The 26894-nt window shown below is 35.8% G+C and overlaps 1 protein-coding gene across 1 annotated transcript in view; it reads left to right on the top strand.

Annotated features, from left to right (window-relative positions):
* The window catches only part of ANO3 (anoctamin 3), a 360586-nt gene that overhangs the window by 324595 nt on the left and 9097 nt on the right, over positions 1-26894 (top strand). Inside the window, exons 19-27 of the mRNA XM_045523788.2 lie at positions 654-690; positions 4994-5105; positions 5922-5979; positions 11479-11576; positions 14219-14352; positions 15244-15396; positions 19190-19337; positions 23118-23198; positions 23382-23487. Coding sequence (XP_045379744.2) covers positions 654-690; positions 4994-5105; positions 5922-5979; positions 11479-11576; positions 14219-14352; positions 15244-15396; positions 19190-19337; positions 23118-23198; positions 23382-23487 — 927 coding nt within the window. The remainder of the gene's footprint in view (positions 1-653; positions 691-4993; positions 5106-5921; positions 5980-11478; positions 11577-14218; positions 14353-15243; positions 15397-19189; positions 19338-23117; positions 23199-23381; positions 23488-26894) is intronic.

Here is a 26894-nt window from a genome sequence, read left to right as displayed (position 1 = left end):
CTGTGCTTACTTGGAATATAGTGAAATATGTTTTCTTTCCTTGAGTCTGTATGAGTGATGAACAGAGTACGGTGGGGCAGGGAGAAGGTGGCAGAATATGAAAAATGTTATAAAACTCTATTATACATGTGACTTACTTATAGATTCAACAGATTTGACTATGAAGCTTGTTCTAGATAATGACTGAACCAATTTTGTTTTTAGGAATGCAGTTTTACCCACTGTTATGTGTCATAATTTGGAAAATTCTTTGTCAATAGGAAAGAAGTCACACTTCCATTTAGCCTTCTATTCTAGTAAAAAGCACATATAATTTGATTATCAAATTCCAGGTTAGCCATTGACTAGTTGAATGTCTTTTTTTTTTTTTTATTTATTAAATGGAAATAAACATAGATACAAGAAAAGACTTCTTATTGCAGAAATCAAGTGTATACACACACACACGTATATTTGCAACATATTTTTGTTACATACATTTTATGTTTATGTGCATATGTAAAGCACTACATACTGAGATTTAAAACAGGCTTCTGCTTAATTAAAAATGTAGCTACTGTGTAGAATATACTTTAGGTGTTTCTTTGAATACTGTAAATAACAGCCTTTTCTAAAAGAAAATCACATTCAGTATTTGTTTTCTCTTACTACAGGCTTATGAAAAGATTGCTTACCTTCTGACTAATTTAGGTAAGTCCTTCACTTCACTCCTTGTAAGGGAATAGCATGGGAATATCAGTCTGTAGTTGCTTTATGCAATTTAGCATTTTTAATATCAACTTCAGTTACATAATTGTTAATAAAAAGAAGTGGCATAGGAAATTGGACTACATTGCATACTATAGAGAGGCAATGTATAGAGTTACCAAGTCTTCTTACTAGAAAGTAGCCAGCCTAGTTTTCCCTGCCTGAGATTGCTTTTTTCCCCTACCTTTTCAGTTCTTTGGGTTTTCCCCCCTGGTGTTTAGTTTTATCAGTGTTATACTACATGTACACGATTTAAAAGGCAAAAGAGTATTAAAAGATTTATAAAGAATACCCATTCTTCTTTTCTGTATCCCTGGGGACTGCTTTTTAGCAGTTTTACCAATTTCTTTTGTTATTTTCTACCCTCTTTCTAAACAGCATGCTACTACTGCCATTCTTGAATATTCCAGGTTTGGGAAGCGACTGCCTTCCCATCTTAAGAGACAAGAACTTAGGTCTTTATTCCGTGCAGTGTCCTGTCCCCTCACACTTCCCCTTCCATCACGGACTGTTATACACGGACTGTCATTTCTCCTCCTTCCAAAGTAGTTATATCAGCAGTTTTAGCAAAATGAACAGTCAGGATTCACATCGTTCTATCTGTAGAACTGCTCTCACATCTGAGGCGTGGTGTGTTCTGTGACTGCTTCCTTTCTTATACAGCTTTTATATTTTCATGAAGCGAATAAGAGCACTTTTTTTGCTTAATTGTCTACACGTACTTTCTTTAATTTATCCCAAGCTTCTTGCCGTAACTCTGAATTCTGAGCACGTTCAAAACCACCAAGTATTGTGCTCATTTTACTTTCTTCTTAGAGTTGTTCTTCCCAAATGCACTGTCTGCCCCAATCTCAGTAGCTTGCCCTCTGGGTTTTGCTCGGCTGCACCTGCACTTCCTCTCACCAGCGCTGTGGGAACTCCTTTTACTTTTTTTTTTTTTTTTTCTCAATTACTTTTTGGATCCTATGTTTCTTCTGCCTTGAGTTACTTTCTTATTTTGCTACCTAGAAAGTCAGTTTCTCAAGACCTTGTATGTCAGAAAATATCTTTTTTTTTTCTTCCTTCAAACTTAAGTTTTTGTCCCCCAGTTTGGAAAACAGAATTTTTATTATAGAGCTGTTTGAGCAGCGATCTTTTATTGTTTGAGAACTCACCAGAGCCCAGGCACTGTGCTAACCTAAACACTTCTTACTCACTGTTTTGTTTCATTGTCATTGTAATTCTGTGACAGTAGGATCCTTAGTTTATGAATAAGAAAGTCAAGATAATTAAGATAAATAAGTAACATTGAAACTCAGATGTGACAGACTCCACCTACTATGGTGCAGTAACTATATCACTCCATTATGATACATTATTTCCCTTGCAATGTATTTACAATTACAGGTAACAACAAAAGTAACATGTGTCGAAGAAAGAACTAGCCCCTAGTTCATGCTCTGCTGCTAAGTGATCCTTTCACTTGGAAATTACATGATCTTGAGCAAGTTTTCTTTCTCCATTCTTCTCTTTTCTCTGCTCCTTCTCCTCCTCACTCTCTCTCTCTCTCTTTTTTTTTTTTTTTTTTTTTTTTTGAGCCCCAGTTTCCTCATTGGTAAAATGAGAATGATAAATAGTTCCTGTTTCATTACTGTTGTAGACTGGCTGTCTGACACATGGCAGGTGCTCCATTAATGGGAATGACCTTTGGCATCTTTCTGTAATACCTCTGAGCTGTAGTTTTCTTCAGTTGGGTAACAAAGCACTTGAACTAGATTGTCTCAAAGCTTTCTTCTAGCTCTGATTTCTTATATTTACTTACTTTTAAGGTACTTTATACCCAAGATGGAAGCAAGCGATTTGGGGAAGGGTGCATAATTAAAAGAAAGAATCAGAACTGTTACCTGTGCTAAGTGTCAGGAGAAACAAAGTTTTCACTTGGTGTTTGATTTTTACACCTATAACTCATACCATAATGTTTGCGGATTCATATCTATTAACTAATAGTGAATGAACTCTGTTAATTTGAATTAATAAAAATATTGATATTTGTTTAAAATAATATATTATTGCATGTATTTTTGTATAAATGTATGACATTATAGTCTGTATAATTTTTGACTTGCAAATTTGTGCTTCAAATTAGAAATTAGGTTTTACTTTCTAGAAGAGACCACGCACTGTTTTATTTAAAATAATTTTTAACTTTGTTTTTTGATTTCTTTTTTGTCCAAATATTTTATTTTCAAAGACCACACACACACACACATACACAAATCAAAGCTTCAGTTCTGCCACATTTGAGTTTTTTTAGAGAAGAAATGTATCATATTTGATCCAAAATATTTTTTTCAGTTTAGTTTTGTGATTATTCAGGATTACATCAGGATAGTTGTCAGTTGTTCCAAATAATAAATTATCTATAAAAATGAATTGTGATTTATCTATAATATTAATTAACTATAAAAATCAACCTGGATTCCAAGAAACAAATTAAGCCAACTGATGAAAAGAGTTTTTATTCTGTCAAACAAAGGACAATTCAGGAATAAGAGCATCTATACCAACAAACAGTGAATAAAATCAGTTGTCACCATGTTAATATTAGGCAAATTAGAATTTAATATATATTTGAGGGAGACAAAAAGATACTTCATACTAATAAAAGATATACCAGGTCTATAGAATAGTCATGATTTTTATATACCTCACAAATCTTCAAAATATAGAAAGCAAAAAATGATAGAAATACAAAAATGCAGTGACAAATCCATAGTCAAAATATAAGCCAGGATATGGAGTATCTGAACATCATAACTAGCAAGATTCTTTTAAAATGTATATAAACTCTATGCTCAACAGAAAAACAAATATTCTTTTCAGACAGCTGATACAATGACAAAATGTATCCATGTAATTTGGCCACAAATGAGTTGTACCTTTTTTGTCCCAAAGTAGAAATCACACAGGACACATTTGTGGACCATAATGCAATAAAATTAGAAATGGAGAACCAAAAACAATCTTACACATGGGATTTTTAAAAAATCCACATTCTCATTTCTAAATAAGTTTTGTGCTTAATTTACAATTATTTAAAAAGCAACAGTAGTGAAAACACAACCTATCAAAACCTTTTGGGAAATGTTGACCCTCCTGACTGCTCTCAGTGGTGTCCATCAACCAGTGACCCTTTTAGGTGCCCTACGGATCCCTCCTGTTTCTGGCATCCACCTGCTTTGGGCTTGGAGTTCCCCAAGACCTGTTCCTTCTTTATTCTGTGCTTTTTTGCTTTTACATACATTTTGACCTATCTTTTCCTTGGGTCAGATCTCATCTATTTTCTACCTTTCTTAATATTTCAATTACATTAGACTACATATTAGATGTGCATATTTATTTTCTGTCATTTATTTGGATACTGAGTGGGAATAGGGCTGCAGTGCATGCTGTCAATCTCCATCCAGTCTCTCTCCTTAGCTGGAAAAGTCTCTGCTATACTGCAGCCTTACCTCAAGAGTGTAAGTGATGCAGTCGAAGACCTAAAGTTATCAGAAGGTAGAAATGGGCTGTGAACACGTTTGGATGTTAAAACCTAGCCCAGGGATTGCTGTGGAAGCACCAGAGCAGCCCCTGGCCAGTTTTTGTTTTGTTTCGTTTTGTTTAAAAAGTCAGAACCATAAGATGTGAGAGTTGACAGAATTCTTAAAATCATCTTGTCTAAATTCATTTGATAGATTATAAAACTGATTGCAAAATATGTGAAGAGACCTGCCTAAGATTATCAGCAAATTAGATGTAAGGTCGAGATGAGCACTTGTGGTGATGCAGCCCTCTTTTCTCTTCACCGTTCCGCTTCAGTCTGCATGCAAAATACTCCTTCTTTGTGGAACTCTGTGGACAGTTTCGGTCCCTGTATCAAGTATAGCCAGTTTGGGTGAAAGATTGTTCTACTATTTATGGTTACCGCTAAATGAAAATAGCAGAGAGAATCCTGAAAATATTTATATATTAATAACGAGCATTGTACTTTTGTAGTTGTGGGAGAAGTCTAAAGATTATCTCGTTGAATCGTTTCATCAACTCTGTGGAACAGATGTTCGCCTTTATATTTTTACAGATGCAGACATTAGAACTCAGAGACACTGAGTGCCTCATAGAACTAGTAAATGACTGAACCAGAATTTGAACATGAGAATTTTGATTCTGTATTCATATTTTTTGTCATTCATCTCATCTGTGTTTACACACCCTCTGTCCCTTTTAGAATATCCTCGAACAGAATCTGAATGGGAAAACAGCTTTGCTCTAAAGATGTTCCTCTTCCAGTTTGTCAATTTAAACAGTTCTATCTTCTATATTGCTTTCTTTTTGGGGAGGTAAGTCAACTTAATACGTATTATCTTTGCAAAGTGAAAAAGAATGTCAACTGTCCCACTGCCAGTTTGTTAACACAGGTGGCAAAGTCTTGTCCTCTGCCTGGGAAAACTGCCCCAGTCGATCTTCACATGCTTTTTCAAATCAAAACACTTCTCAGTACAGTGCTGTTAGCTGCCACTCTCAATTAAAGTTGGCATAAACAAATAAAACCTATGTGCCATACCTGGTTTGAATTATGACTTTCCAGTCATCGGTAATGGTTTTGTTAAATAGGAAAATAATTTTTGTGTAACCACTTATACCTATCATGGTAATTTTTTTCCCCTAACTTTGCTGCAAAATATGAAAAAGAAGCATGTTAAACAGTTCTACCGTCTATATTGGTTTCTCTTGGTGGAGGTAGCACAACATATGGCAAATCAAACTACTGGCTCTGGTTTGCCACACGCTTAACATTCCAGCTGGTGTCATGGAAACAGACAGAAGCTAGAAACACCTTGAACAATTTGGCACATTATATTAATATTCATTAACCGGGCCAGTAAGACATTAAAACTCCACAAGTGAAAGTGGAAAATTTTGTTCGCTTGGTTTGTCTGTACTTTCTCAGCCCATTGGTATTGGCTTCACACGTCATTTTTCCTTTTCAAGTCAGGGCCTTTGATGTGTAAGCATGGCCTACGTCAACCGTTTGGGGACAAGTTGCACCAGTGAACACTGATGTCTACCCACACATGCACTTGGTGTAATGCATTTGTAAATGTTCTTCAGCCAACCCCATATGAATGCTAATGAATTAAAATTACTTTTTACAGATTTGTAGGCCACCCAGGAAAGTACAATAAACTTTTTAACCGGTGGAGACTGGAGGAAGTAAGTAATCCTGTAAGGGTGGGTGTGGGGATGGGCATGGATACGGACCAGTGACTGTGGGAGGAAGAGAGGGTGGGAAGAGAGAGAAAGAAAAGATGGTACAGGGGATTTCAGATGTGCTGAAGGCGTATTTCTGATAAAGAAGACTTCCAATAGGTTCAGAAATTAAGAAACTAAGTCTTTGCAGAAAGAAGATTAAACTTAAAGGTTAAACTGCAAGATCCTGACCTCCACTCTTTTAAATTTTCTACCAAAACCATTTCTTCCTTTAACAAAGTCCAAAAATTTAGCTCCAGGAATTTTTCTTTTCTTTTGGGGAGAATTATTATCTTTCACATGGGTTTTCAAACTTTCAAATATGTGGAGTTCCCTTTTAAGCAGGGAAAATTTAGTCTAAAAGAAATCTTACTTGAAATACCAATTTATAAATATATATGTATATCTTCAAAGTCTTATATTTATTTATGGATTTATAATATATATGTTATGGAAACAAAATGTCTAGGAATAGTGTCACTGTGTCACAGGGCAAGAATATTGTGCATTGTCACTTTCTTTCCAAATGTCAGCCCCTACCAGTAGTGTATGAGTCTACTTCCTCAGACTTCTGCCAAGAAAAACAATTGAATTTATACTAACATATTAATCCAAAGGATATCTCATTTTGATTTCAGTTCCTTTAATTACAAGTGAGTTAGAAAATATTTTTCATATCTTTGTTGACATTTTATATTTCTGTGTGTATATATTATTCCTGTACATTTTCATTAAACTGTTTTTCTGTTTTCATAATTTATAAACTAATGAAATCAGGCCCTAATCTTTCAAATTTGCTGCAGCTATGTTTCCCATTTTCTTGCATATTTAAAATTTTGTTTTTATATATTTCATTTTTTACAAAACTTTGTAGCATTTTCTAATCAAAATATTGGTGTTGTTAATGGTTTTGAGAATTTGTGCCATGCCAAAAAATGTGTTCTCCACTCAGGAAACTAAAACTTACCCTTGTATTTTTAACTAATGTTGTTTTTAAAAATATTAATATTTTCAGTCCATTGGGAGTCTTTGTTTGTTTGTTTGTTTGTTTGTTTTGGTGTAAGCAGTAATCAAGTTTTTCCCCCATTTGGCAGCCATATATTTAGTAAATAACACATTTTTTACTCAGCAAAATTAGATTGTGAGATCTATTACATCCTACATCTTGAAATAGTGTCTATTTCTGGACTCTGTGTCATTGTCAGATTGTTTACTTGTCTAGTTCAAAATTGTTTTAATTATTCTAATGTAAAGTCCAGTTTAACACATGGCAGCATTAGTAGGAGGTCATAATTTAAAGAGAGGCTAAAAGAGATTACCTGAGAAATCTGAGGATAGAGGCATTTCCAGCCTCTAGGCAAAAGTCCCCCAAAACTCAGGGGATTGCTTATTAATGTTGTCTCCCCAGAGTCTTATAAAAGTTGTTTGGAATACATGGAGAAAGCCTAAAAGTCTCCAAGAACATGTGGTTTATATCATAGAAAACTGGGCTCAACTATTAATCTTGCTGCTTATTCCTTCTTTGCCCTTAATTTAACCTCTCTGAATATCTGTCTTTTCATCTGTAAACCGGGGTAGTAATACTTAGGTTGCAAAACCATTAACAGATAAGAGATGATTTGCATAACACAGTAAGCACAACCCCTGGACTGTGGGAGGGACTCTACCATTGTTGCTGGCATTTATCAGTGCTCTGTCTCTGCAGCTGCCTGGGTACCCTTCCACTGGCCAAAGATAGACCAAGGCCTTCTGTAATCCCAGGCCCCTGGGAAGTCCTCCAATCAGACTTGTGGTTTTCTTTCATAGCCCAGAAGTATGAGTGTATCTTCTCAAAGGCGCATCTATACAGTTGGGGTAAAAAAAAGCACGGCTTGCTTTTTCCCAGGAGTGTTCAGCTGCAGTTAGGAAGGGTAGTGTGGGGAACAAGAGCGGTCACAGCAAGTCGACCTGCCTGTCAATGCCGTTTTAGGGGCTGCCAGCACCAATGATTTTGTTTCATTGAGTATTCTTACTCTTAATTGGGAAATTATTGGAATTCATGCTTCTTCTTTGAAAGTCCCAGGGAAATAATTATAATCCTAGCATCAGGAAAAAATGTTTCATAATCATCTTAGACATTTCCCACAGTATGTATGATGCAGATAGTGGATATATTTTCCAACAAAGGACCATTCAGTTTGAAAAAATCAGTGAAATGAGAAATACGGGTTTGTGATAGACCCTAGAAATCCTAGACATGTAGATATAAAAAGTAGACATGATGGAAAATAAGAATTGACCCTCTGAATTCAAGCATACAGCAAGCATTTATTGACCAATATTAACCTAGGCCTCTGCTGGATAACATGGGGTGTGCAAATGGAGAAGTTCCTTTCTTTTCTTTGATGGTGTTAACAGTCTTGAAGAAAAGAATATAACCATGATATATAACAAATATTCTCTCTTTGGAGTCTGACAGTTTACATTCTAATTTTGCCCCACCTAAATGCATGATCTTAATATCTCTAAGTCTCAATATTTTTTTTGCAAATTGTGATAAGAATAACCATCTCAGTAGTACTGCAGTAGGTGGATTAAATTGGGTCATGCATGTAAAATCCTTGGCATAAGTAATGGTAGTCATTATAAATAAAGAAAAAAATACTGCAATTTTATTTAGAACATTCATAAGCTGGCTAAACTGGGCTTCCCTCATACTGTGCTATATAATATCTCATATATGTAAATCTATATAAAAATGTTAATAATAGCTAATATATAATGAGTTCTTACTATATGTCAGCACTTTCCAGCAGTTGTTTCTAAGAATTCTACATACATTAATGCATTTAATCCTCACAAAAATTCTGTTATTATAATTATTTTACAGATGAGGAAACAGAAGCTTAGAGAAGTTATGTAATTTGCCTACAGTTATGGAAACAGACTTATAAATTGATGAAGTCATCAGTTTGATGTCAGTTTCACTGAGGTAGTCTAGCTCAAGAGTCTGTGCTCTGATCACTGTGCTTTCCAGCCACCATTGGGATAGCATACAGGCACAATGGCGAACCTGATGGACATTGATTCTGACACGAGGTTGCTGAATGATTGCTGGCTCACACGTGTTACTAGATTTAGAGTAAACATACTAAAATAGGTGAAGTAAAAGGAACAAGGGTATTGGAGTCTGATAGTCCTGTCCACTACTTAGCTTCATTATCTATAAATGGAGACATCAACACCCATCTCACCAGGTTCTCATGAGGAGCAAATGGGAAAACTTTGTGAAGGCACCCAGCTTTGGGTTGTCCCTGGTCACAGGATTTTGACTGGTGCAATGGGACTGAAAGCCTGGGTCTCCTGAACATTCATCCATGCCTTTTAAGCATGCTAAATATAGACTCTTTGCCAAATGAATTTTAGAGTATTGAAGGACAGGATTTAGCTCAAGGGAATCATTATGTGAGGAGGCAGACCCACTGCAACTGTTGTATCCTTTTCTCTGCCCTGTAAGTCACAAAGGCATCAAAGGCACAAATTTAACAAAATTATAAATGGCCTGTCCTCCAGCGTCCCCACTTTGGCCTAACATTGTGAAGAGTGATCCAGTCACATGGTTCTATGATGATTTTCTTTTCTCTTCCCACATAATAACATGGTTTGCTAAACCAGCCCTTTAAGGCAACAGACACATTTTGGTAAATAGAATTCATCCTTAGCATTATGGAAAAGAGCAAGGGGATTAGGGTACAGGAGACCAAAACTTTCATTCCCACATCACTAGTTAGCATTGCATGACCTTGGACAAGTTAATTTACCTCTTTGAATCTCTCTGTGAAAATGAAGAGTTTCAGCATGCTGTGATCTGTGATCTGCCTCTGTAGCTTAGTAATTATTCTGCCTCAGACATTCTACTGAACCCACTTATGGTATATATATGGCAGAGTTCAGGGGTATCTTAAATTCATCCTAGAAAGAAGGAGCATGCTTGGAACAGAGAATTGAAACACAATGAAAATTACCACTGGCAAACTCTCTCTGGCTCAAACTAGGGAGTTTTAAATTACTGGGCTGGAACCAGAAAAGCAGGCTCTTTGTGTCCTAAGTATTTGTTCCTTTTGAAGTCCTACTGGTACTGATTTGACAGAAATAGAAACTGTAGATCAAAGCTTTAGAAACCATCATCCTTACAAGCAGGACATGAACCCATTTCCAAAGAAAAAGACCCACGCTTTTCTACTCGAGGATCTTCTATAGTGCAAGGTTTTCAAGCAAAACACATTGACTGCAATTTTCACTGTAATCACATTTTTGTTTGTGTGGGTTTCTAATGCTCTTACTGAACATCTGAAAAAGCAAAGGAGCACAGAGAAGGCAAAATTGGGCTCATACTGACAAACTATTTTATTTTGTGGGATGCTTTCAGCACTGAAAAATATATTATATTGTATATAGACACTCTTTCTCCAGGAGCTAGAGCTTAACATCTTCCCCTCATCTTGAGAGTGCGCTAGACTTAGTGACTCACTTCTAAAGAAAAAGAATAGGGAAAGGGAAAAATGAGTAACTGTACAGTAGAAACACCTGGCACACACTATATTAACCACATGATGTGGGCTAATACGATAGTGGTGTCACACGGATATTGTGTAGCCCTGTCGGGACATGATGAAAATGGCACTTCACTTCTGTGATCTGCCTCCATGCCCAGAGCATGCAACCCCAGGGCAAACATGTGAAAACATCACACAAACACCAGACTGGGGGATTTTCCACAGGTTGCTTGTCCAGCAATACTCAAAACTGTTAAGGATATGAAAAATCTGAGAAACCGTCTAGACCAGAGGAGACTGGGAGAGATATGACAAATAAATGCTAAGCGGTATCCTGGGTTGGGTCCTGGAGCTGATGAAATCTAAGTAAAAAGTCTGGAGTTTAGTTAATAGCAGTATACTAATGTGGGTTTCTTAGCTTTAACAATGTACCTTGGTCGTGTAAGGGGCCATGGAGAGAATTGGGGGAGGGGTGCATGGGCACTCTGTGTACTATCCTTGCAAATTGTCTACAAATTTAAAATTATTCTGAGATAAAATGCTTACTTTAAAAAAGCATGAGCATTTTGTCACAGAATTAAATATTCTTTTCTGTCTCCTGGTTGTTAATAGATATATAGTATTCCAGAGCTTTCTTTGAATGTGATCATGCCTAGCACAGGGCTTGACAGATAGTAAGTGCTCAATAAAAGGTAGGTTTGTTGTTCTTGCAGTTACAATTTTGATCACTATTCCAATATAATTACTGAAAACTTCCCTATCGATATCGAGTATCCTCATACGCACTATTTCTTCCTTGTTTTTAGTTTCCTTTGTGCACTGAAGTAGGGTGACCTGGCTTTAGAATTTGCTATGTGATTTGAAGGTGGGGATGTTTAAACCAACTAAGCCAAGTCGGATCATTATTGCCCGTGTCGTTCTGTTTCAGTGTCATCCTAGCGGCTGTCTGATAGACCTCTGCCTCCAGATGGGAGTTATCATGTTTTTGAAGCAAATATGGAACAATTTCATGGAACTGGGATACCCGTGAGTTCTTAATTTTCAAACCGGCTTTCTGTAGAGTTACAGAGAAGAAAGACAGAGAGGTAGTGCGACTCGTTCTTAGGGGTCGGGACTTGGTGATCAGACAGGTGAGGAGTCACTTCCCACTCTGCTCCTCACTAAAGGTGAGCCCAGGTGTAAGTCAGTCACCTTTTCTGTGCCTCAGTTTTCACTTCTCTGAGAGGGGGTCGGCAGGTCTGTAGGTCTCAAGAACAGCTGTAAGGACTAAAGGAAATAATAGATGTGGAGTAACTCCTAATCAATTCAACATACTAAGACTCTCGGTATTCTTAAAACGTTATTGATGGTACAGGCTTTTGAGGACAAAAATAACTTTCTAGCTTCTTTGGCTACCCAAAGACCAAGGTGTGTTTTATTGTTATTCAATAAAGAGAACCTCCATTTTTACCTGCCCTCTCCAAACACAGAATAAAACAAAGGTAAAATCCTGGATGGGGAGGTTTTGTGCTCTTTCTTACAACAACAATCTTTAGAACAGAATGAATTGTGATAACATCAAAATAATAGCGTTCTATTTTGTCTGAATAGATAAATTTTAAATGTCTGTGAAATGCTGATGTAGAAGGACCCCGAATGCCCACTTTTACATCTATTAAAATATATTATCCTTCAGAATACAGTGAAATACAGTGCATGTTACAATGCAGTGTAGCAGCTTTGAGGCGTAATCAAGTGTAGAAACAGGATTATTTTGAGGAATTTCCTTATTATGGCGGGGGAATGAGTTACTTGACTGATGATATAAATAGCTTCGGCTTAGTCATCAAATTATACCACGAGTCTTTCTCCTCGTTGGCCTGTAAATATTATTAGGACACTCCTGGGCAGAGACCCGAGGGTTGAAGAGGTGATATTAACCCTGAAACCTGCCATAAAGTATTGTGTTAAATTACAAGCAGTCTTAAAGGGCTGGACTATGAAATTACTGAGATCTGGTCCAGATTCCTTCTCTGCCTCTTGCTAAAGATACTTATAATATCCTTCACCTCTCTGAGACCTTACTTTTTTGTTTATAGAATATGGGATTTATGAAGACTAAATGAGCTTACGCAATGGTATTTAAACGTTCATCAATAAGTGACAGAAGCTTTTTGTGAGGAGATGTTTATACAAATCCTCAACTTTCAAAATAGTTTAAAATGAATCTCTTCTAAATGAAGAGAGAACAGGGATGGAGGATTGGGAAGCCCAATCCTTTCTTCATGCTCCTTTCTATCTTTGGCTCACCTCTTTGAAACATAAAGTTTGAGGAGTGTAATTTGAGAATATCTGAGGAAATCGGGTATCCAGTGCTGAGCACAGGAGCTGACATAGCATAAGATGACTCTAGGATGTTGTGGTAGTCATTATAATATTAGGAATGATACTCACTGCTATCATTATCCACGTGCTTCTGTGCAGACCGTGCAGTTTGGACAGCACGTTTTTACCATGGCCTTGTCCATGCCGTCAGCCTGGATTTTGTATAGCAAATCCCAAGGGTACATGGCACATAACATCCTGTTGCGGTTTTTCCAACATCTGGACAAAGACCTTGCTTAAGAAAATCTGGCAGGAATGAATCAGTCCCTAAAGCCATGCTTTTCAAACTTTTAAACCACAATTCTCTTTAAAATATTAAGCAGACTGAAATAAATAAAACAGGAGCAAGCAGACCTTCCAACCCCAAACCTTTTTTTCATCTTCATGAGGCTCCCGGGGCAGCCTCCGTGGAACATACATTGAAGCATTGCCTGATGTTTTGATTTAGCTGTGGTGGTTCTTCCCACTCCCACCGAAGTGCTAGGGCCATGATTCATTAAAATTGAGAGCTGGATACTCTTCATGGAGTCCTGTGAGATTCACCTCATCCTAGAGATAATTTTTATCTAACTCTTAAAATAATTCATTACCCAGAAGTCTACAATATATACATATCAGGATATTTCTGAGTCATATAATCTTCAGATTGCCCCGGACTACCAGGGGAAGAATGTTACTACTTCCTTTCCAAGGCTGAGAAGTGGACTGAGACACGGATCCATTGCCTGTAAATTATTGTTCAGTATGGGAGCAGAATGTAATTGCTTGAACCCTTCACATTTATGAACTCAGAGAAGGGAAGTGGCTTGCTAAAAGTCACACAGCTAATGTGTTGTAGGGTGGGGACTAGAAACCACACCTCTTGAAACTCTGTGTAGGGCTCAGTTATCTAATGTGAAGGGTGATTTTACTCATGTTCCGAGAGTACAGCCCAAAGGATTTGGAAAGATGACTCGGATCCAATCACAACAGGCAACATAGGAGTCTGAGTTTTTGTCACATAGGTTGGGTGGGGGAAGGAGTCAGAGAAATGAATGTTTGTCTAATCAGTATCAGGAGGCACCTAAGTGTATGGGAGGATCGACTCCTTGATAAATATGTAGATATTTATAGGGCCTAGAACGTCTGAGTCCTCTTCTTTCTTGCTAAATTTGAAATTGAGACCATGTGAAGACCTCCAATTCCCAGTCATGCTTAGTGTAGTCCCAGGGTAGTTGGTGTGTTTCTTTTCTTAATACACTATAAGTTGTTTACCAGATGCTTGAATAAGAGCTTAAAAGCCCTTTGTCTGCTCTGTGATGTAGGTTGATCCAGAACTGGTGGTCACGACATAAAATCAAGCGGGGAGTACAAGATGCTTCCATACCTCAGTGGGAGAATGATTGGAATCTGCAGCCCATGAATATCCATGGACTGATGGATGAGTACTTAGAAATGGGTAAGGAAAGAACTTTCTGCAGAGCTATATGATCTTCTTGATACTTTTTTTTTAAACTTCACGTAGGCTTTGATTCAAGAGAGAAAAACCATCTCTCTCCTTTCCAACCCCAAGCATTCTAAAACACATCTGCACCTTAGTCTCAGCAGAGCTGGAGAAGATGCTAAAGCATTGTCCTTGGAAGGTTCACATACTTTGTCTTGCCAGCCATAGCATCTGACCAGAAGAAAGGTTTTTCTCATAATAAAGCATCCACATTTGAGCAAATATTTTAAAGGAACAAAATAAAGCAGAACCTGTTCCTATGTTAAGATGTGTATCATCCCACCCAAATAAAGCAATAATTCTTTCTCATGACAAACTTTTGCACAGATCCAGTCTGAGTCTTGGTTTCTTTGAGAAGCTTACTTATTTGCATTATGAAAATAAGAATTTCCGTTCCAACTGTTAAGATCACTGTGTGTTGTTTTCACATTTGCTTCTTTCCTCTGGCCCTCAGTTTTCTCATCTATAAAAAGAGAGGACAGGATTTAGTCTCTTGATTCCCGTCTAGAACTAAGCATTTTTCTTCAAGGCCTTCCCTTTGACGTCTCTTTTCTTCCTTCCTGCTGCATGGCATAGAGGTGAAGGTCTCATAGACTTCCAGTCTGTTGAGATCTGAGTTTGAATGCAGATTTTAACATTTTTTAGCTGCCGGCCCCTTAGCAAGTTTACTTAACATGTATGAGCTACAGTTTTCTCAATTGTAGAGTGGGCTCAGCATATTTACCTGGTAGGGACGTAGAAAGGATTAAAGGCAATTTATGTAAAGACATACTATATGGCAGAGAGAAAGCACGCAATAAATGACACTGTTTGTATTACTGATTGTCTAACACTCTCCCTTTACAGTTTTGCAGTTCGGTTTTACCACCATCTTTGTTGCGGCTTTTCCTCTGGCCCCTCTTTTGGCTTTGTTAAACAATATCATTGAAATCAGGCTGGACGCGTACAAATTTGTCACCCAGTGGCGGAGGCCTTTGCCAGCCCGTGCAACTGACATAGGTAAGATTCAGGAACTAAATGGTCTTTGCATTACTAAGGGCAAGAGGTGGCTTGATCTTACTTAGCACCATGTGGGTTTCTATTGTTGGAGCATTCTTCCAAAACTCCTTTTGTTAATGAAGGAGTGAAATGAACACTTAGTTGAGAGTAGATTCATGCTAAGCATGAAATTCATACATTTGCTTATAACTGGAAAGGATCTCAAATATACCTTTTCCATGTTCATATATATATAACTCTGACTCATTCTTTATAATTACTACACACATCTCTATTATGTGTTGTATGACTTTTTTAAAAAACAGTCCCCTAACTGGAGATGTTTAGATTGCTTCAGTTCTTCGCTATTAGAAACAAAACAACACTGAAGTGAACATCTTCATAAATACTTGATCTGATTCTTTCTTCAGGATAAAATTCTAAAAAGGAAATCGTTTATAAAAGAGCATGTAGATTTAAAATTAATACGTAATTTGTCAAGATGTTGTCCAAAAATATTTTCCCAGTTTATACTCCCACTTTGAGTGAATGAATGTCCATTTCCCCATTTTGTCAACAAATCCAGGTGTAATAAGGGGTTTTAAAATTTTTTTAAATTGTTATTGTTTCATTCTTGACAATCTGAAGGAGGAAAAATGGTATTTTTTAATATTTACTTGCATTTTTATAACTACGAGATTAAATGTATCTGTATTTCTTCTTTATTAATTTTTTTAATGCCCTTTGGCCATTATACCTGATTTGGTAATTTTTATCTCCGTATTAGGACCATTAGCCTTTGATACATATGTTGCAAACATTTTCAAATGCTGGTTTTTAATTTTTCACTTTATTATGAGTAAAGCTTTAGAATGTATAAAATCAAATTGATATCTCACTCTTATAGTTGTTATAATTTATGCCATTCTTAAAAAGGTCCTTTGGAACTCATGATTTTTCACCCATTGTCTTAATTGTAATTTTGTATTTTAGATGTCTGTGTGTTAATTCTGTTTATCGGCACTTTCTGATTTTATTTAACTTGTTGATCTATGTGGAATTTGTTGTTAATAAAGGAATTGAAATTGAGAGTTAGCTTTTTTTCCTAATGCATAGCCAATTTTTTCAAAAATCATTTATTAAATAATCCATCTTTTTTTAACTTGTTTGGATTATTTCTGTTATACTAATTCTATATAAACTTAAATATATCTCTAGAATCTTCAGTTGTCACATTAATCTGATTATTCTTGGCATATTATTTTAATAAACTATAGTTTTATAGTAAAAAGTCTAAGTATGTGGGAATGCAAAATATATACTTCCCCCTTTTTTTGAGGAATTTTCTGGGTAATATTCTAAGGTTACCTTTTGAGTTTATTTTACTCATTTATGTATTTTACAATTACCAAAGTCTGTTTAAAATATACTAACCTGTAGAGATTTAATGCCATTCAATTTGTTTCCATTTTTTGAAGCAACTATAATTACTGCTGCCATTTAATTTGGATATTCTCATTACTTCATTATTAATATAAGCACATTCAAGAACATCTGGAAAATAGGTCAAAGAAGTAAAAATAAAACTCTCATGCCAGCTTTAGTGAGTGTTTATTGCACCTTCCAGTGCATAGATTGTTACTTTTTAATCTTGCTCAAGCCCATCAGCACAAAGGTATAAAAACCTGCTTTACCTTTCCCTTCTACCTCGGGGAGTCAACAATATCAACTAAGCGCGTATCCTTTGTCAATGTTTCTCTTCTTCATATAAGTATACAAAAATATTATGCACTATTTTCCCCTCATTAATATTCTCCAGCTCAAAACATACTGGTCTACTACAGATGGTCATCCTAAGTGAAATACGTCAAACAGAGAAAGACAAGTATCATGATGTCACTCATATGTGGAATCTTAAAAAAAAAATACAGATTTTATTTACAAACCAGAATAGACTCACGGACATAGAAAATAAATTGTGATTACCAGGGGAAAGGAGGAGGAGGGATAAATTAGGAGTTTGGGATTAACAGATACCAATTACTATATACAAAATAAATAGCAAGGACCTACTGTATAGTACAGGGAACTATATTCAATTTCTTGTAATGAGCTGTAATGAAAAAGAATCTAATATATATATATATATATATATGTATATATATATATACACACACACACATACACACACACACATATATATATATGTATGTATATGTATAACTGAATCACTGTGCTGTACACCTGAAACTAACATTATAAATCAACTATACTTCAATAAAAAATAATTTTAAAAATGATCTAATTTATGTTCATAGAGTAGTAATATTCATATATGAATGTGCCAAAAATTTTATAGGCATATACTCAATTTTCCCACTACAAATAGGAATAAACATACATAAATATAGCTATAGATAGATACAGATATGAATACAGACATAGATATTTTATATATTACATATCACATATCCATTTATGTGTGTGTACAGTATGTATATATTATAGATCACAAACAGTAGGCCTACTGGATTAAAGTGTATTCCTATTTTAATTTTTAAAGATGTCAGATTAATTACTGCAAATATTATAACAAGTCATACTTTAAACAACTATGTAAAGGAGTTTCTGTTTCCACAATTCCTAAACATCACTAGATGGTACAGGGCTTTCAAATCTTCAACAATCTGGTGGACTAAAAAAAAAAAAATGTTATTTTGTGAAGGACGTGTTTGTGAATATTAGTAATTGAAAACTTTTTAATGTATTCATTGTTTTTTGCATTTCCATGGCAAATTGCTCATTTGTAGTCTTTGTCCATTTTTCTCTTTGGTGTTTTAACTTATTAAAAATTTAGAACATGTTTGTATCTTAGTTATAATAACCTTTTATCTGTTTGGGGGAAACAAATATTTTCTCTCTGGTTATTGTGGGTTTTTTTTGACTGGATATTGTGACTTTTGTAAAAACAAATGTTAATTTTGATATATTCAGATATTGGTTTTCTAATCAATTCTGATTTCTTGTCTTACAATCCCCCCACCAGGTAAATGTTAACATCTTTAAATTTTTTGTTTCATAACAACTCAATGTAGCCACTTTACGAAGATACTGAAAAAACAGAGAAGGTTGGGGGAAGGTGGAGAAAGTTGTGGTGCTCTCTCATTGCCTTCAGCACTTTTGAGTATTTCCTTCCAGGATTTGTTTTTTCATAACAGTATTTTTAAAGTTAACTGTAATCCTATTTAAAACATCAGTTTTGACTATAATCAATGGTCTCCTGATACTAAATACAATTTCAAAAGCTTTTTTGTGTATCTATATGATGCCGGATTGGCCTCTTAAGAAGTAAAAAATGTCAACTAGTGATTTCTAGGTCTTGACACTAACCTAGTTTTACTTTAAAAAGGTACTTGACAAGAAGGCAAAACCCATAGTGAGTACAGCTATTTCTGAGTTCACACAACGATGTGGAACTTGATGTCCACTGTTTTTAGTACGTCAGCAAGTTGTAAACATAGGGTTTGAAGAATCTAAGCAGCTGTGCTGTATCTCATTGTTACAGACATGAACAAATGCCTAAGGATATTTTAATTTTCAGACACCTCTAGAGGGTGTCTGCCTTCCCTCTGTGGAAAAGTACTCAGTGGCTATAATATCTGTCGTGAGATACACCCCATACTAAGAAAGTAAATAATGGACAGAGCTGTAGTTCCAACATAACTAAAAACGTTTTTTTTTCCAAATTGAGATTGATCAAAGATTTTTAATTTTTTTCCGTTGCATTTGCCATCTTTCCTCTTTCTCCTACTAGGTATCTGGTATGGAATTCTTGAAGGCATTGGAATACTGGCTGTGATCACCAATGCGTTCGTAATCGCTATTACGTCTGATTACATCCCACGTTTTGTCTATGAATACAAATATGGCCCCTGTGCAAATCATTTCGAATACGGTGAAAGGTAAGGTTGAACTTTACACATTTTATGTTTGTGATTAAAATGGGAACCTATTGGGAGGTTTTGTTCTGTGACCATTAAGGGTAATGTTTCTGATCGTTGCGTTTATAATGTGTTTATTACATGAAATCAAGTGGGATATAAAGGGCAACTGTTTTCCACAGCAAATAACTTTAGAGGCTCTCTGTGTTTTTACGTGTAAATGCATCACTCGTATCAAAATGTTCGAGCCATTATAATTTATTTAGAAGTCAAATTTAGGACTGAGGCCCATACTAGTGAATCAAATTGTTGAGGGGAATTCAGCTAGTTTGTGGGGAGATGCGGAGTATGAAGAAACTGTCAACTATATGACTAGAGATTTTTTCCAAAAGGAATTTACAGCTAGAGATTTAAGCATGCAGAAAACGTTAGCCTAGACCTGTCTCCTCTTTCTTTTTGGTTAAAATCTAAATCAGCACTTGAGAACAGGGGTTTTCAACCTCTGCGCTATTGACATTTTAGACCAAATGATTCTATTTTGGGGAGGAAGAGGTGGCCTTTGCATTGCAGGCTGTGTAGCAGCATCCTTGGCCCAGCAAATCTCAAGAGCAACCTCCCTGCGCCCTAAGATGTGACAGCCAAACATGTCTCCAGACATCACCAAATGTCCCCTGGGGGACAAAAACCACACAGTTTAGAACCACTGCTGTAGAGGATATGGGTGATTTTAGATCTTTCCTTCTTGATAGCTAGTATTAAGGAAGAATTCAAGGGAGCACTGGACTTGGGGACAGAGAGAAACTGGAGTAGCTAGAGGTTAGCCTTAGGTGTGGAAGTAGTGATAGGAGATAAGGTCGTGACCAGAGAAGCTGCTTCTCCTGCAGCTCTGGGCACACATCCTGTCTAGGTGCGGGACATGTGCCCCAAAGGGCTGAGCTGGGTTTAGGGTGAAATCTGCCATTAGTTTTGCTGCTGAACTGGTGTTTTTTCAGAACACAGAAGTGCCTTTCTAAACACAAACAAATGTCTTAATTTTCCAAAGAAAGGTAATAAAAGCATGAGATTTTACTTTATATTTTGGAGCTTTGTCAAGAGATTTTAACTTGAAGTCAGACACCCTAGAGTTAGGTGCTAACTTTGCCTTTTACCAAAAGGCACATTATCAATCTGGACCTACGTTTCAGAAATGGTGCCTGAGGTAACACTCTATGAATTGTAAAACACTAAATGAATATAAAATGTTTTTAGTATTAAAAGTGAAAAACCAAAAAAGTCCCATTTTTCTTAATTCAAAATGGTCTAACGCAGATTTTAAGGGTTTTTAAATATGTAGGCACGCTTGGCAGCTCTCTTCCTTAAAGCATTATTTGTTAGTGTCTTTACTGCCACCTAGTGGCCAGTGAAAATGAAACTGGCTGGATCTGCTGTTTGCATTCAGGTAGATAGCGCCTGATCCCTTTCCCTTCTGCATATGCAATGACCAGGGGTGTGGAATCATTTCAAGAAGAGATATGGAGGACTTAGGTGAAGTTGAAACCACACATTTATAGGGGCTTCCTGGTATTTAATTTCCATCAGGTACACTTAGCAGTTAAATTGGAGTAAATTCATAAGGATTGGAAGTTTTCAGAGTAAGGTGGCAAACAGGCCAGGTGGCAATGAAAAGGACGATAATGGCAAAAGAGCAGCTGAAATGGTAAATTATGAGGTCTAGGGTGAATGAGAGAGGAGTGAAGTCAGTGTAGCCCTCTAATTAAAAACTAGGGGGTTTAGAATAAGAGAGATGGGCACTTGCATCCAGGCTGTAACAGCTGTTCCAGGCAGCGGTTCTCTGCGGCCCGCACATCTTCTTCAGGGTCCATGAGCTCAATACTATTATCATAATAATACTAAGATACTATTTTCTTTTTTCACCATATTGACATCTGCACAGATGGCACAAAAGCAGTATTGGATAAAATCTTCTGGTGGCTTTGCATAACTCAAGGCAGTGGCACCAAAAGGTACCAGTTATGATTGCATATTTTAACACTATACAGTCACCATTTTAAAAATGCCAGTAAGACATTTCAGAATGTCCTTGATGAAGTAGTAATAATGATTAGTTTTATCAAATCTATACCTCTGAATAAATGTCTTTTCAATATTCTATTTTACAAAATGCCAAGTGTGCATAAAGCACTTCTGCTGCAGCCTGAAGTGTGATGTCGTCTCGCAGAAACGTGCTTGTGTGGCTGCTGGAGTTGCAAACTAAAAACAAACTTTTTGTCAACATGAAATAACGATTGCCAAACTCTGAGCATTCAGACTTGGGTTTTTAGCAGGCACTTTTTTTTTTTTTTAAATAAAATTCACAAGACTAACTTGTCATTTTAAGGAAAATAATTGACAGTATTTGTTGAGCTTGAAAGATTCCCAGTACTTACAGATTTTTTGTCTGATAAAAATCAGTGATGATGTTAACAATTGTGCTTTTTCATAGTCTACTAAAAAAACATTCAGGGAACTGATGGTTTCCAAATGGCCCCTTTTTGATGTTACAAAATCATGCATGGATAAATGATGAATTCAAAGTACAGGACAGACCTATGAATTCTAATGTAAAATCCATATGAAAGTTCACTGACACTCTAAGATTCCACATTGCAGCTGAGCTTTAAGAAATGACCACAGGTAGAACTTCAGTGTAATATCAAAGAAAAATACTGACAGCTATCTGAAATGATGTTAAAATAGTTTACCTTTTCTCCAACTATTTACCTATATGAGGTCAGATTTTCTATTTACCCTTCAACCAAAACAACATAGTGTAATAGATTTAATGCAGAAGCAGATACAAGTATCTAGCTGTCTTCTATTAAGGCAGATATTAAGGGATTTGCAAACATGTAAAACAGTATCATTCTCCTCACTACTTTTTCCTTTTGAAAAATGTGACTCTTTTAAAATGTGTTATTTATATTATTTGAATGGATTTGATAGTTAATTTAAAATGAATTAACAAATAAATATTTTCTAAATTTCTATTTCGATTTCTAATGTGGTAAATATCAATAGATACACCCCCATGCAAAAAGCTTGGGATCCTCAATAATTCTTCTTAAATGTAAAGGGTATCTGAGATCAGAAATTTTTAGAATTATAGGCCTGGAGAAAGGTATTTAGTCTCTGTAAATGGTAAATGTTAGTTCTTTATATGGTGGAGATATACGTGTTCTATACAATATACATATTCTAAGGTTACAGCAAAAGTTAACCCTGGTCACAATTTGATACCTGAGCACCAGAGTAGGGATTTTTGCCTGTTTTGTTCACTGTTGAAGAGGAAGTATCTAGAAATTTTCTAACAAATTATTGATCTTCAATAAAAATATATTGAATAAGTTAATAAACAAACCACAAATAAACATGTTTATCAATTGGCTGCTTAATTTTAATTATCCAAATAGTGTTATATGTCTGTATATTTATAAAGAATATATTTATGGCGTTTCAATGCCTAGGAACTCATTACCACTATGCCTCGTGCATAGAAACACTTAATAAGATGTAAGCCACGTGATAAGGCAAGATAGAAACGATTGGCGGAAAACGGCAGGCCAGAGCCTGTCTCAGGAAGTGATAATCACAGATGTAATGGGAGTTAGAGAACAGAATCAGAGAGCTGAGTTTCTAGGAGTTTATAATGAGAAGGAAAGGAATAATAGCACTTATTAAATCCTGTCATTTGCAGTTGAAGGAATTGAACTGGAAATTTGTGAATCTCTGAACCACATGATGCTTTCTTTTCTCTCCTCCCAGCTGTTTAACAGGATATGTCAACAACAGCCTGTCCTTCTTTGACCTGAGTGAGCTTGGTATGGGAAAGTCTGGTTACTGCAGGTACTGACTCGTAAACGATGGTCATCTTCCCTTTTTACTTTCGCCATTCCACCTCCTCCCCTCAAAGTGTTAATGAGCCCATGTAAACTGTCGTTTTGGAATTTGGGCAAATTAAGAACATTTGGAGCCTCCTTTCGCACTTTGGTCTCTGTCCTTCAGATTCTTTGTTTTTATGGGTTTTAGGTACCGAGACTACAGAGGGCCTCCTTGGAGTTCCAAACCTTATGAGTTCACCCTGCAGTACTGGCATATCCTCGCTGCTAGACTGGCCTTCATTATCGTGTTTGAGGTTAGTCACAGGCTGATAAAATTAATATAGATAAACGCTTTTTCCACCTGATATATTAGTCGCCTCTTTGAAGTCAGTTTCTCATTGACTTCCAAAACAGGACTTGAGTATGTCCCTATAAAAGGTTCAGATGCAATGAAGCCACTCTAACAAGTGCAAAAAAGGAAAAGCTGAGTAACGTGAGTTAGAGAGTATTTATTACCAGAAAACTGGGATGAAAGAAAGTGCTCAGAGTTGAACTGAAAAAGCTAGTAACCAAATTTAAAAAGGAAAGGATGTTTTTCATCATCTAACAAAAGAATCGGTATTTATTCATCAGGATGGAGAATCTTATTTTCTGAACAATCACGTGTATTTGTACAGGAAACATTGCATAATTCAATAAATTATGGCTGAGAACGTTTTTGTAAAAAGTGCATAGATTTGGATGATCAGAGTCATGCAATAATATTAAATTGTACTCCTATGAAGACATTTTGGAGAAGCTACAGTATTGTTGCCTCGCTTAAAATATAACCATCTTGGTACAGTGAAGAACATAGCACTGGAATACATTGAATATCTATTCTCGAAGGTACCACTAAGGTCTATGGAAAAACTTTAAGTGCATCTGTTTCCTATGGCCAAAATTTCGGAGCGAAAAAGGTAGCCACACATAAGGCTTTTGAAAGAAGTTTTTTTCAAGTCACCTATACCTCTCAACTGATCTCCAAAAAGTGCTTCAAATTTCATAATGAAAGGTCCTTCGCCTGTAAAATGAAATACTCACCTCTAAGGTTTAACTCAGGACTAAATTCTACTATTTAGTGACTCTGTGGGCCTATAAAAATTTCTTTTGATGAAGTGAGACTTTCTACTTTATGACAGGTGGCATAAGGATTTAAAGCATAGTTTCAATCCAGTGATTCCAAAATGTCTTTTTTATTGTGTGTGAGTTTTAATGTACACTTTTTTCTTCTTTTTCTTCACCTTCTTTGGAAACTCAGGTGAAGAGACAAATGCCTCAGTTAACAGCGACCTATCATCATGGCTCCATAAGATCATATGGTTCCTTCTTTATTTTTTCCTCCTCATTCCTCATTACTAATTTCATTACCCACCCACTCAAAAAAGCATCTAGTCTCTTTTCTTCAGTGGAAGTCTTTCCACATCTTTATTTGAATATAAGTTTGTTTATATATGTGTATGTGTGTGTGTATATATATATATATATATATATACATATATATAGTATTATTTTAAGTGTTCTTATTTCAAAATTACTTTAATGGTATTGTGTAAAAACTCATTTTTACCTCTTACACATTAAACTGCTTTAGATTTAGATAAACATCTGTCCATGAGATTTATAATTTCTTTTGTCTACCCAATAGAAGTTAAATACCATATTCCCCTAAGGATAGGTACTTAGGCCTACAGTGATTCTCTCTATCTCAAATGTTTTATTAAGAATCTTGGGCATGTTACCTTGTAAACACACTTAAGGATTTTTAAGGAATATTTTGTGCAGGTGTGAAATTGTTAGTTTATATGCATACTCAGTTTCATATCATACTGACAGATTGCTCTTCAAAATTACCTTGGATTTTCACCAAATTTTCCTAATAGCCAGATTGACTTTGCAGTTGTATAAGAGTAAGGTAATATTTGGCTTTAATTTTTTGGATCTGTTTACTAATGACATTGACCATCACTTGTAGTACTAGAAAGCCGTTTGGGTTTCCTTTTTTGTAAATTTATAACACTTGATCCATTTTTGGTTGAGTTTCCAGTGTAATTGTTACCAACTTTCAAAGTTTCCTGAAATAGTCTACGTATTAATCTTCATCAGTTATGTACACAAGCAGGTATCTTTTCCTTGTCATAACCTATTAATTTCATCCATAAACAGAAAATGTTCGGTTTTGATGTAGTCAAGCCCATCATTGTTCTCCTCTTATGGGGTGTGCTTATTTTGTACAGCTTATTTAGGAATTTTTTTATCTCCAGTTCAAAAAGATATTCTATTACATTTTTACTATTAACTTCATAGTCTTACCTATCACGTCTTTAAGGTATCTGGAGTTTTCCTAGAGTCTGAGGGAAAAGCTTACTTTTCTATTCTCCATGTGGTGAAATAATTTTTGTACTGCTGTTTACTAAATAATCTGTTATTTATCCACTAATTTTTAAATCCATCATTGTAATATTCCAGTTCCTGTATATTTGTGGGTGTAACGCTGGCTTCAGTATTCTGATTTATCGCCCCATTGGTCTGTTCATGGATCACTACCACACTATTTAAATGCTATACATCTTCATATCTGATAAAGCAAGTCACTCTCCACCCCTGCTACATTTATTCATATTTTAAAAAGTTATCTTAGCCTTTTGGAGTTATTACTCATTCAGATGAATTTTAGAAGCCATTTTTCAGGTTCCCCCAGATATCAAGCTAAGATTTTTGGTTAAAATTACATTTGTAGAAATCAAATTTTGACTTCTTTACAAAATCTGTGCTGTTTCATTAATGAATGTGAGGTTTATTCAAATCATTCTTATGTCCTTTAATAGATTTTTAAATATTCTCTTGCTTATTTCTTCCTTTTTACTTCTGGAAACGTCCTAGATATTTCTGTTGCTGTTGTGAATACTATCTTACCTTCATTATTGATTTGCTTGATTTTTGCTACAATGCTAATGGTCTTTCTAAGATGAGCATACCTCCTTGTTTATGTCTCTTACTAGTTCTAATATTCTGTCTATTAAATCTGTTGGACTGTCTTTTCAAATGACAATACCAGTTGCAAATGGTGATGGTTTTGTATCTTCACTTCCAAGGTTTATGCCTCATTTCTTTTGTGTGCCTTACTGTGTTGCTGGAAATTTCAGTATGGAGTTGATCGGCAGTGGTGTGAGCAACTGTGTCTGGTTTCCAACTTCAATGGAAATACTTCTGATTTTCTTTCTTTAAGTATGATATTTGCTGTAGGTTTTTTGCTTAAGGTAAACTCTGTCGGTTTAAGAACATTCTCATCTACTACTGGTTATAAGAGTGTCTTAATAAATGGGTATTAAACTTTAGCCTTTTTAAAAAATAGATTTTCTTTTCAATATTGAGCCATCCTTGTAGATAAGACTCTGTGTGTAAATCAGTTTATAGGTTCATTTATTACCATTGAATAGAACTTGGAGCATATTCTTTTTCACTAATTTAAATTATAACAAGTATTTTGAATTTTTGTTTCTTTGCTCTTAAGTCACATTGCTGGGTATTTCTGTGACTATCAACTATTTGGTCAGGAAAAGAACTCCTGATCTGCTTCCCTATGGAAAATATGCCCTGCTTTCCTACGACCTAACTATGCTGTGCGGTTTCCTGGGGCACGTAAAGCAAGCCCAGTTAACAGTGCCTTGAATTCTTCCCT

Source organism: Camelus bactrianus, chromosome 10, assembly GCF_048773025.1.
Source record: "Camelus bactrianus isolate YW-2024 breed Bactrian camel chromosome 10, ASM4877302v1, whole genome shotgun sequence".
Taxonomy (NCBI): domain Eukaryota; kingdom Metazoa; phylum Chordata; class Mammalia; order Artiodactyla; family Camelidae; genus Camelus; species Camelus bactrianus.
The sequence above is the reverse complement of the archived record's forward strand: the minus strand, read 5'-3'. Positions and strand labels throughout refer to the sequence as shown.